The 13,624-nt window shown below is 33.0% G+C and overlaps 1 protein-coding gene across 1 annotated transcript in view; it reads right to left on the bottom strand.

The window, feature by feature from the left end:
• LOC130445058 (protein-L-histidine N-pros-methyltransferase) overlaps window positions 1-2,827 on the bottom strand; it is a 145,294-nt gene extending 142,467 nt beyond the window's left edge. The window contains exon 1 of the mRNA XM_056780547.1: window positions 2,381-2,827. Coding sequence (XP_056636525.1) covers window positions 2,381-2,548 — 168 coding nt within the window. The 5' untranslated portion in view covers window positions 2,549-2,827. The remainder of the gene's footprint in view (window positions 1-2,380) is intronic.
• Window positions 2,828-13,624: the final 10,797 nt, after the last annotated feature.

Here is a 13,624-nt window from a genome sequence, read left to right as displayed (position 1 = left end):
GTTCTGTTCATGATTTTTTAAAAAATCATTGTAAAAAATCTGTGCTATCAAATATATTAAATTTGTTACTTTTGAATACGTGAAATTCTCAAAATCTGCACGATCCCACAACAGGAACGTTCCTAATTGTGCCCCATCCTCGCGAGGAGAAATGTAGAATTCTTTATACGTAAATTGGATTATTGGATGATTCAACAGTTTAATTGAGCACTTAATATTTTATTGGAATTTTATATAATTTTCAGTAAATTTTGATTAGAATGACTGGACTAATATAACTTATTGACCTGATATATTATAGGGTTAACAACAAGCCACACTTTTCCCAAATTAGTGCTGAAAATGAAAAATTCCAATCACGATTCCACACAAATTTCAACATATACTTACTTAAAAACATTAACAACATACATGTGTTCCAAAGAAATTATTTAAAACACGCCAACTTGGCTCACAATCGTAATCATCATAAATGAGTAGTTATTTCCAATTCTTTTGATGTCGAGGTTAATAAATATAATTTTGAATCGTATCTGTTGGATTTTTCTTTTTCAACAATAACGTGTACAAGGGATTTACAAAAAAAATCTTCTTCACAAAGCATTCTTTGGTACGCTATTCACAAATGTAATGATTGCATAAATAATTGAACACAGTAGCTCGATCCAATTATCAACAATTTTCTTTATGTGTCCAATTGCGCCCAATAATCACTAACAATTATTTAATAATAAATTAGTATTTACCTTTTGAATATTTCATTTCGGCAGTTTATGTTTATCGCGAAAATCACTCTCTTTTGCTATAGAATTCTGAATGAAAAAAGGACTGAGAAAAGTTGGACTCAACATCGATTGGTATAAGAAAAGGATAATTATAAATTAAGAACTTTTATGTCCTTTTATATCCGCGTCAACTGGTAAGAGTTCATGAATTCATGGATTCATATCCTTTTTTAATCGGAAATAACCAGAAGGAAGCAAAACATAATCTACAATAACCTGATAAGGGGCATTTGGTTTTCTTTATCTATTGGTGGTAATAGAAGAGGGAGCTAATGTACAACTTAGTACCAACATCAACCGATACACATCACCATTAATAACAAAAAGAATTCTATCTGAAAATGAACTCAGCAAGTGATAAAACTGCTCAAGCGGTCACCCTATTGCAACAAGGTCAGAGTTAGCGAGAAGTAGTCAGAGTACTGAACATGAGTCAGTCTGCTGTTCCCAGATTTTACCGTCATTACCAAGATACTGGTAACTTTAAGTGAAAACGAACTCTCACTAATGTTCAAGTCCGGCAAGAGCTCAGAGAAGACTTAATGCAGCTAACCTTGAGCCAAAAAGACCAGGTACTGGCTCCAAATCGGCCCCCTACGATTTTCCAGAGAAGACGTTAATTGGACTGTGCCTGCTTAGTAACGATAGAAAAAACGAGTTTACAGAAAACCATGAGAAAGATTCATGCAGTGTTGGATAAATAATGTGGCTATTGAGGAAATTCCTAGGTGGTTTGAGCGAAAACCAAGTTAGTTTTTATTGAAACTGGTAGTGTAGCGGGGGGTTTAACGGCGAACCGATACATAGAATATTTTTTAGCTAAAACTAATGGCTTTGAGATGTTGAACTCACAAAAAGAATGGAATCTACAGATTTTTTGCTAGAGACTTTTGACCGTGAACGTTCTACTTGAATCAATTTTTCTGTCCACAAGTGTATATTGCTACTGTAAGTATTCTTAAATATGTCCTAATAATAATTGCACACCCTGTATTATAACGTATTTATATAGAGCTGCATTTGGCATGTCAAAATATTTCCCAATATTAACGAAACACCCTATATTATCACTTATGTCTACAGTGTTACGATTCTTTCAATATAGAGTTTTCCTTAAATTACGCAGCCCCATTCTAACCTTACTTTTATTCATACAATAATCCGTATAGAAAACCTATGGTACCATCATTGTTTTAATATTAGTATTAAAACGATTCTAGCGATAAGATAAAAGATAAAGTAGACAAAAATAGTATTAGAATTTCTTTCAAAGCATAAAAAAGAATTCTGAACGGTTTCGATCCACCCAACTACTTGTCACAGGGAATCCGTCTAACAACTTGCACCATGAAGTACATTCACATTCAAGAATGAAAATTTGAAATAAGTATTTTATAAATTATTTTATTTATATAAAAAGATAATACACATTTGTTTATTATAATTCAATTATAATATGCAGTAAAAGTTGATTATACGATACATGTAATGTTAAGAATAATAAAATTAGATTATAAACTTTCATAGACGCTTGTGTGATTAATTGGATCTTATGTAATGAATATTTATGTAAAGAGAAATATTAATAAACAAACCTCATTCTTATCAAACTTTTCAAGATATTCGTCGTGTCTTTGCTTTTCGTACAAAGCTCTAGCCAGCGAACTCCTAGGTCTGAAAGTTATTGTAGACCTCATATTTGTATGCACTATATTACAATTCACACTATCACAGTGATCAGTTAAACATTGTTCACTAATCATTTCGAATTTAAATTCACACCGCTTATAAATAAATAACTCGAATAATTTATATAAAACTTGCTGTTTCACTAAGAAATATAAAGTGAGGTTAGACACGATTATATTTCACTAGACTACGATTAAGAACACTAAGAAATTACCGGTTTTGGAAGACTATGTTTATTATATTAATAAAAGTCACATTAAAGTTTAATTATTAAATATAAATCAGTTTAAAAAAGTATTTCTATTGTTATGACATTTAAAAAATGCAGCTTCAATGATTTCAATGTACACAGTGCAATCGCGCAAGTTAAAGCACTACACGGCGGGAAAATTCAAATTATTACATAAGATTTATTTTTAGTTTTATTCATATTTTTAATTAATATTTTAATGTTATTATTAATTATTCGTATTGTAATCAAGTAGGCAACAATCTTTTTATAGCTTTACATTATACAAGAATACTGATAAACAAAACGTGTGTACCTACGAGGGAAGTTTGATGTATATAAATTACGGATTCTTTCTGAATATACAATTACATTTATAAAATTGGATTTAAGTAATTATCTTCTTAATTGAAGTGGACTTATAGAATAAAAAGTGTATTAACCGAAGAAGGTTGAGTAGACTGAGACTAAAAGCTGATGTACAATTATAAAATTTGTTTCAGATGCATGGTCATTGTCCGTCTGACCACAAATTATCAATCAAATTACATCAGGTCTCAGGTAATGGCGAAACTCATAATTTCAAGGACAAGGATTCAATAGGTTCTTGACGGTTGGAATAACTTTTGAAATATTTGTACATTTAATCAGGTAGCTTGGAACGAGTTTAAAAAATGAAGGGAATTACGAGAATCTATAAACGGAATCCAATAAAAAATTCTATAACTAAATATGAGGAAAATAATATTATAAGTTTGATTTAAGAGTTTTTACAGAAATGTTGAATAAAATATTTAATCTTTGGTTATAACAAGAAATGTATTAATAATTATTTTCAGTTTTTAATTTGTAGATATCTTTAAAGAAGAGAGAAGTTATTGAAATATTTTATTATCTTATAAATAACATAGAAAATAAGATCTAGTAGTTAATCTAATCATGTCGTTGTGATTTTAATATTTTCTATGTGTGCAACTAAATAGTTTCGAGTAAATCGCCAAAAACGAATTGGGTATTTTTATTACATCCAAAATATATTTTGCTCTAATGTCTGCGTAATTTTTTGAAGATTTTGACTAAAATTATCCAACTAGAATTTATTTGTTCACATAGGGGAACTAAATACTTCACGTTTTCTTCGGGTCCTTTCAAAGCAGATTTTCTAACCTTTCTAACCTTTCAAGGAAATCTGAGCAGACCCGTTGACGCAAGAGCTCTTGGTCAGGATTCAGATTTTTTGGCACCAACTTCGTACAAACTTTTGTTATGTGTAATTCCTCGTGTAAAATTTTTCTAACCGTTTCTTTATAGTCGTTTACAGCCTCGGTAATCATCCGGATGCTTATTCGACGACCTACACGCACAATTCGGTTGATTTTGGTCACAGTTTGCGGAGTTGGAACAGTCACAGGGCGACCTGGGCACTGGTCATGTTCAGTGATCTCTCGGCGTTTACTAAAGCGTTTACATCACTCAAAAACACGTGCACGAGATAGAGAATTGTCCTCATAGGCCTCTTGCAACAATTTATAGCACTCAGTCGGAGTTTTCTTTACGAGAAATTTAATATTTGATACGTTCGTTTCAAATCGCTACTGCACAAATTCTATAATAGTGACGGAAACGTATTTTAGGGACGTGCATAGTAAAGGATGTTCATATAACACCTTTATCTTCGCATCATTGTCTTCGTTAAAATTTATGCTTTTAGGAAGCAACCTGTACTCATCTGTGTGTTCTTTTTTTATAAAGAAGATCTTTCATGGCCACCATTTGAGGATCCCCCGGTTTTTTACTAACGCTTTTACTTTATAAGATTGTGAAGGCCTAGCAGCTCTCAGAAGGGCAATGTAATCTGCTGGGGAATTAATGGGAGGCTTTAAATATTTCTCATGTATGGCATGACCGCTATCGGCTTCCATTATAGTGTGTCCTCGCTCCAGATATACCTGCTGGATTAATATTTTTTTAGACTTCGCCAAATCACTTAAAGTAAAGGCTAGGACATTGATTCGATTCTGTTAATTACTTCCTTAAGTGGATTATAGATAAAATCAACAATGCAGAAAGTAAATTCACTGCTTGTAACACCGGCGTTCCTCTCATGCCAAACAGATGCCTGCAGGTTTTGTTTGTAATAAACTTGGGATGCCAAAAGTAAAGGGCATAAAAATATGAAGGTCCATAGTTGAAACTATTTTTACTTTGTAGGCTTCCAACTTTAAAACCACAACACGGATCACATTGATCTTTCCGAGGCAAACGGATTCCGATATTTTCATCATCCATCACTTTGGTAAACAATAATTTACAGGATGTTTTTATTTCATTAGCAACACGCCATTCCTTGTAAACGCTCAACATGTGAAGTATTGACCTAAAGGTTGATTCAACATAAATTTTCTTTGAGGTATCAGGTTGTCAGAGCCATAACCTAAGATTTTGTCTTCCTTTTTTTCAGATGTTTCTTCCTTACTTTCTTGACATCCGCGCATATTTGGTATATCTTCATTTCCAGAAACATATGACTGGGAATCAGTCTCTTGCAGATTAGAATCGTAGTTCGAAGTAGCAACTCCTTTCACCCATATCTCAAATGTGTCTTCACCAAATCTAAGTGTGCTTACCCATTCTTAATTTCTCCCCATTTTTTTTTTATAGAAAGATATCATGTCCCTCATTTGTACGCACTGTCTGACTGCTTTTATATAATACTTTGAGCCTCTCGTCGTAACTAACCCTTTTAATAAAAGCTCGTTTTTCTTTCGAAGTATGAATTTTCTAAAATTGTGAGGAGATCTTTTCGGTAAATGAAGCACAACAAAAAGATAAGCCAGTATTTTTTGTTTAACTTGTGATTGATTTTATGGATCTTCCACGTTTAGAAATATTTTAAAAACCGTTTTATTGGAACGTTTGTAACCCAAGTATAGCAAGGCACACACCGTTTCGCTTGATAATAAGATGATGGATTATGAGATGATCAAAAACCTTTAACCGATAGTATAACTTTATATCATAAATGTACGATGGTTGGCTGCGGAGTTTTCGTGATGTATTTAAAAACTGAAATGCTCATGGAAGAAAACGGTGTAATACGGAAAATGACAAAAGTAAATACAAAAGAATTATCAATAAAACTATTCGTTCAGTAAAGTAGAATTTGGTAAAAAGAGATGAGAAGATTGGAAACTACGAGAAACGACAATAGAATGACAATAATCTATCATAGATGTAGAACCACATAATCCGAATGCAGTTTTATAAAGTTTTATTGACAAATCTTTGATTTTTACATATAGCGCGTGAAATTCGTGTATTGTTAAGACATTATTCGAGCGGAAAGTCTTTTGGTGTGTCTTGTGTAATTATATATATAATATAGTACTTCAAAATCATTCCAGTTCATCTAGTTATCAATACCGAGGTATATAGTGGACACCTGATGCGAATGTATGAACTTTTAAGAGAGAGATATATTCAAGATAGAGCTGAACTACATATTGGAAAAGAACTTGGTGGTATTGACCTCTTATCACATTCAGTATTTAGCCCGGATCTTGCAGCCAGTTTGTAGTACTAAAACCAAAACAACAGCTTTCAAATTTGCATAGATTAAATCTTTGTGTTTGCTGTATTCTATCTTTTCCAACACTAGTATTATAATATCTGTTTCTTTCAAATAAGCTCTATAAGCTAAGAGTAATGATGGGTACACTAAGTATTTCTTTTTAGAAAACATATCAACACGGTAACTTTAACTCTCGTCTTAAGCTACTGTTACAGTCTTAAACTCAATACATCAGCGAATCCAAATGTCTTAAGCTCGGATTGGTTAATTAATCCGGTGTAATCGATATTCTGTATCGATTTCTTTGTTTTCAGAAATGCTTGAACTCTCTTCAACACCTGGAGAAGAAATAGGAACTTTTTCCGATAGGATTGTTTTAGTTAGAGAAGATACCTCCACGAATATTAGCGATTTCATCGAAAAGTCTTTGATATTGGTGAAGCAAAAATAACAGCCCTTTATTTAATAAGTAGATTCGCGCCATATCAATGGTCTACTAAAAAGCATAGCCGAAATTTTGTTCATGGAATCAACCGGTCAAATTTCTGTGACATGAGATACAGCAGTTGTGTGGCAGCCAGTACTTATATTGGTTGCGAATAATGGGGTTGAAATATTCATGATAGCACTTCTCAATTAAGGTGTTTTTGGCTTTGAGATCTATATTTATCGCAAATATAACAAAAATCGGAAGAATTAACACATTTGGATGACATTTTACTCTATTCCGCTATCAACTAACTTTCCAAGGTGATTTCGCGAAAATAATTGATGATAACTTTGAGCTACGTACAGAATTTAACAGAAAAGTGATAATTTGGCGAAAAAACAAATATTGAAACGATTTTAGACGTAAAGACAATATCTGATATTTTTCTGTTATCTTTTGAGGCACTATTAATAAAAATGCACAACAGATTTGGTTCGAGTAACTTTGTGTGTTATTTAATAAACGTGAAAATTGAAGAACAATATATTTTATGATACACCCTCTATATATTCGATAATTTCGCACATTTATGGCTATTTTTGTTGTATAAACGCTTCACATACTAAAAAGATGCGATTCGGACGATAGATTACGTTAAAAATTTAACCTCAAAATCTTAAGCTTTTTCCTTTGTTATAAACACTTCTTGGTGATTTTCAATGCTTTTGCTGCTTTTAAATGTAACACCAACATTCAGATACATTCTCGTATCCAAATTATTATTTTTGATTTAGTTTTTAAAGCATACGACTTCTATGGATGTCTTTTATTCTTTAGAATATTTTACATTACTAATTATATTGTATTATAAATACAGCATCATTTATAATTAATCAGAATGTAGGTTCAATTTACCTGAGTCTGAGGCTGAATCACAACGAGGTCAAATGTTTAAATACGTGCTTACAGGGCCGGTATAATCATATTTCAACTTAATAACTTGAAAATGGACTAACTAAACAGGATGTTTCTAAATTCATGCGTTAAACTTCGAGTGGAGGTGGTTCCACCTGACATGACCCATCGTGTAATTCCATCTTAAAAGAATCATAATCGACCAAGTCCACTTGAAAAAATCATTTAATAAGGACCTAGGATTGCAAGTGAATAGTTACTTGTTGAGAAGAGGACGACTTTTTCTCTGTTTGTTGTACGTTGTTTCGCTGGACTCTTCTCCAGTCTTTTTTTCTCTTTTAGTAGCTTTTTTCTTCTATTATCTTCTTCCAACATTCCCTTTACTATACAAGGGATGAAATCATTAACCTTTAAACTGCTTTTCATGACTTATATAATTCATCATGTGGAGTGGAAAACACTAGAGAGAGAAAATTAACTGAGAAATATTCATTTTTGTAAATGAAGACGAATATAAAGCTATTTGGCATCCACTTGTCGTTTCTAGGAATTGCAATGAAACTTTATCAGATCCTATGCCTTTGAGTACCGACTAACAACCATAGTGTCTAGTTGATAGACGATTGAGAGATTTCGAATGTTCCAAAGAAAAAGGCATTCAATAATTAGACACTAAATTATTTTGCATTCATTGTATTGTTTTCAGCTATGCCAGCTATTCCCAAGAAGAATTTTCACTAAAAGTTTCAAGCTAATCAGTCTCGTAATTTAGACAAGTTTATGTGATAATTAGTTTGAGGTGGTCGGAATACCTAAGAAAATATTAAATTTAGTGAAAATGATACAGAATAACACTGAGAAGGAAGTAGCTGTTGAGAAAAGTTTATCAACAGTGTTGTTTAACCTTGTACTTCTTTATGTAAAAGCAAGCACAACGTGGTGAACCATATCGCACTGGAGTAGTTCGAGTATTGTCTGCCGTATGGAGATGCCTGTGGATATTGAACTTCTGTAGGTTGTATTTTTCGAGAAAGACGTGCCTTGGTGGATGATTTCACAGATTTATAATTATCAATAGAAAGGAGTTCCGATAAATTGACATCCTGTGCATCTACAGGGGAACTGGGTGTTCACGAATGCTAGGTCAATCTGTTGAATAGATCTTGCAAATACTGCTCTACGTGGGGTTATTTTGAACAGCTCAGAAGAGCAGCTACCGTGATAGTATCGGTTAAATAGAGTCAGGTCTTTTATGTTCTAAGCTGTCCAAGCTTCTGGTTAACACTGGGACGTCCATAAGTCTTCTGTATTGAGTACAGCATCCTAAGGGTATGCCTTGGAGCTGATCTCCAAATGTGCGAGCAAGGGAGAGATAAATGCTTTATTGTCAAAAAATTGCTACAAATTGTAGACAAAATCTTGTAAAAACTAAAAATCAAACATAATACTCCAAAGATGGACGAACCTGTGCCTTGTAGAGTATTGGAAGCTAAGTTTAAAGCTTTTTGGTCCTAAGAAAGGCGTCATCTAGAAATAATCCTGCAAAGTAGTGGTATCCGAATCTAGGGGATGATTTACAATAACACAAATTCTTGCCTTCGCTGATGATAAGTAGAACGTAGAATTTAGAAAAACTGTTCCTACTATTGGAAAAGAAATCATAAATGAACGAAAGACAAAATATATGGACATGCCAAAAGATCTGTATAATTTCAACTAATTGTAATTGACAATAGAGAAAAACAGGAAATATAAATAAAACCCAGGAGTTCAAAGATTTGGGATTGACAATGTTGAATGAAGGAGGTGAAACCAGCGAAATTCACAAAATACTGACGAAAGGGAATAAAACGTATGGAGCCCCAAGAGGACTATTAAGATTATAAGTTATACAATCAACGATGATTTGAGATATGGGATTAGAGAAAAAAATTCCTTTGGATTGAATATGTAGCCAGAATGTACGAAGATAGAGGGGTGAAAAGATCTTTGTTAAAGGAGAAGAAGCAAAAAGGAAAAGAGAACGTCAACGAAAAAGGTGGAAAGAAGCATGTAGAGAAAATTTAGAAGCGGGACAAAAATAAATGGAAAAAACAGGATCCTTGTACATATCAATGAGATATAAAATATTTTCGTATGTTTCGGACACGTACATCTGATAATTTTGTCTTTATGTGCAAAAGATTTAATGTTATAATTATTAGGTAGTAGTCAATATGATCTGATGGGAAAATAGTTGTAAGTTCGACCCTGACCGTGACTTAATATCAAGATAAAAGATAAAAGAGTATTCTCGTCCGAGTTATGATCGTCGAGAGCGTGATCTATGACTGAATGCCAGCTCGTAGAGCCATAGATCAATCAAACATCGATCAGGAATCAATAAAAAACCAAACTATAATTACCTGATTATTTCGGAATCCTACACATGCATTGTAATTACTATAAATGGTTTGTAGTTTTATAAAAAAACGCAATGGGCAATTGAATCGAATAAATCTCCTTTCAAACGTACGGCAAAATGACAAAGAAATGAGCCGATTATTATTACTAATGACATTACAAATATTACTCATATTTCATATTATTATAAAACGGAGGCTTCGGATTTTCTACCCTTTTATAGGGACCGATATGTACGAGGAACGTACACAGGAAAAAAAAGAATTTCAATTGGTAGTTTAATTGAAAAAAAATCTTTGAGTGACCTGAATCTGGATGTCATCGGCGGAATAGAGATCGCGAAAAACGTTTGAAAAACTTTTAGCTACAAGGGATCGATTTTTGACAACAAATTATTGGGTAGGAGGACCAAGAATGGTTTCTTTATATCGTGATAAAGTTAATATCAATGTCTATATAGCACTTTATTGATAAAGAACGAATTAGGCACAAGAATGACTTTAACTTATATATAGGGAAGAGTGAAATATTTATTATGCCTCCTTCCTTTACTAGATCTAAGATATCAGCATGTGACCCACAATCTAGCAGCACTGACGTATATACCCTCAAAGCGTAGTTGCCCTTTGTTTCTAGCACATACTTTTATCATCAGTGCATCTTTTAGTTTTGTAAATTGTGATCTAGCAATACCACTTGAAGGTACTCGTATTCCTTGAATAGTACTGCCATTCTAATTGTATCAATTCCAGCAGAATTGATAGTTCTTCCCTGCTCATCTGCGACTTTCGCACGTAATCTTGCTTCTAGTCTCTCAACTGTTTTGTAGTTGGGAAACTATCAAAACTGTTTCTCCTTCTCTGAGAATATTTTCTCTTTAGCCTGCTCTAGGGATAGTCTTGATGCAGTAGACTACTGCTCCACTGATACCGGCCATAATGAGACTATATTACTCTTTATGGAGTCCTTCAATTTTATAGCGGAAATCCCAATAGTTTCTAGATCTTCTTCATACCTCTGGTTGAGGTGTCTGACTGGCTATCATTAGTCAACGTTTCTCAAAGTTAAATCAAGTTGATTTTGAAAAAAGACCAGCATTTTTAAGGCGGACTTTATCGAAGTTTATCAACAGAGAGACTTTTTTGACTATGTTCTATTTAGAGATGACGCCACGTTTAATAAAAATGGTTGCGTTAACAGGTACCACTATTATCCATCAACTAATTTATATCTTATAGTGAGACAAAGTCAACTAGATGTGTGGGGAGGTATTGTTAGTGAATATGTAGTAGGACCAAATTTTTTGAGGAACATTTGAACGCTGATTTGTATTTAAATTTTCCAGTAAACCATCTAGAACTTTTATTGGAAGAAGACTCATTTTTTACACGTCAAAGGATGTGGCTTTTGCATGATGGTACGCCTGGTCATACCAATCAATTAATTAATGGTAAATTGAATGAACTATTTCCAGGTAGTTAAAATGGTCCAGTACAGTGGCCACCAAGGTCACAGGACCTAAGTAAAATGGACTCATGTTTCTGGGGTTCCCACAATAAACGATGACATGATGTTGAGAACAAGAAATCAATTTCGGAACGTTTCAATAGATACTATTTAGTTTTAGATAGTTTTTTATTGGTGGGTTACTCTAATGCATTTGTAATATACTGGTTTTCGTTTGTATTTGCAATTTAACCTCTACAGTATCAAACAGCAATGATTGAATGGTCCCAGAAGTACCTGGCCTGACCTTGATATGGCAGTAGTTGCTTGAAAACTACCACTGTATCAGAAAGTACACAATCTATACAGCATAAGATCCAACTTTGAAGACCCCACATTTTTTAGTATTTCTTTGGTAGCCAAAATAGTAAACGTTTTCGGAAAATTGGTCATCGTTATATGATACAATACTTTCAATTGGAAGGCTTTAACCTAACAAATATAAAAGCTGAACTAGATTCTACTGTAATAAAATATTGGGTAGCAGAATTTAAACGAGCATTGCAGTGGTCCATCAAATGAAGTGAAGACTCCAGAAATGTTGAAGAAAATCCACAAAGCGGTACTGAATAATTGTAGACTGTAAGTGCGCGAGCTAGCAGACATAGTAGACATTTCAAAAAGTGTAGAAGATTCCAAATTTACTATATAAGTATATAATGCCGGACAAAAGTTTAAAACGACATTAAAACAACATAATTATCTATCAATGGTAGTGAAACCCAATAAGATAAATAAAAGATACGTACACTTTCAAGTTGTTTGACAATAAACATGTATTGTTCCCATATACAGACAAACTCTGCACTAGACTCAAGTGGTAGAGCCATAATAATTTTCGTATGATATGCTAATAACTAAATGCTTTACTTTTTTCCCCGTTAGTCAATAATAAGCTTCGAAAAATCTAGTCTCAATTAGTCCAAACTTGTGGTTTCAGTAGTAAAGAAAGACGTCTTCAAATAGGAAAAATACGCAAAATTAGCAGTGAAGTGCGTTCGTCATCATCATTCATCGTTTACATAATGAAAGCATGGATGACGCGTTTGCTCACAATGGAACAAAAACAGCGTCATGAAGATGTTTGCGTCACGTTTTTGGCAATGTTTCACAGAAATAAAGATGAATTTTAGCGCCACTCCATAACCATGGATGAAACGTGGGTCCATCACTTCATACCCGAGACAAAATAATAATTTTGGAATAATTTTCATTGACTATCTTGTAAAAGAAAAAACGGTGAGTATTACGTGAAGTTGATACAGCGTTTGGGTGAATAAATCAAGCAAAAACGACCGCATTTGTCAAACAAAAAAATGTTGTTTCATCAAATCATACAATCGTTATTGCAATGGCCAAAATTAATGCGTTAAAGTTTAAATTGGTACCTCATGCACCCGAATCGCCAGATTTAGAACCCTCAGATTATTTTCTGTTCCCAGACTTGAAAAAATGGCTAGGTGGTCAAAGATTTTCGAGGAGCTTGATGATTCTTATTATAAAAAGGGTATCGAACTTATTAAACATCATTGGGAAAAGTGTATTGAGCTAAAAGGATATTACGTTGAAAAAAACATATATTTTTCAATTGTGTTTTCTTTGTTGAGCCAAGTACTTCTGGGACCATCATCGTAATCATTGTTTTGCTCACAAAATATTTCAATATTTTGAAAACTAATAATTTTAGGCATAGGAAATGTTTGATAAAAAAAGAAGTATGTATGTATGTATTATAAAACACAGGGTGATTAATTTGAAAAACTGGAAAAATAATAAGAATTTTGATTCACCATGTATCAGATTCGATGAATAGTAACGAAATAAACAATTTTCCAGATTTTTTTCTTCTATTCGAATGTTTTGACAGCATCAGATCTTCATTCTTAAATTTCTCTTACATTGTACATGATATTGAACTTTTTAGGGAAAAATTGAAATTGAAACTTTTTAATTACCCCGTAGAACACATCACAATTCTGTATTATTGCAATGGACAAGTCAAGATCATTTCAAATATGCAATAAAATATAGGGTACCTTTTGCAACACCTTGTAAGATTCTAAATGCATTTAAAAAGTGGAGACTAATGATGGATA

The sequence above is a fragment of the Diorhabda sublineata genome, chromosome 6 (genome assembly GCF_026230105.1).
Source record: "Diorhabda sublineata isolate icDioSubl1.1 chromosome 6, icDioSubl1.1, whole genome shotgun sequence".
NCBI classification, from domain to species: Eukaryota; Metazoa; Arthropoda; class Insecta; order Coleoptera; family Chrysomelidae; genus Diorhabda; species Diorhabda sublineata.
The sequence above is the reverse complement of the archived record's forward strand: the minus strand, read 5'-3'. Positions and strand labels throughout refer to the sequence as shown.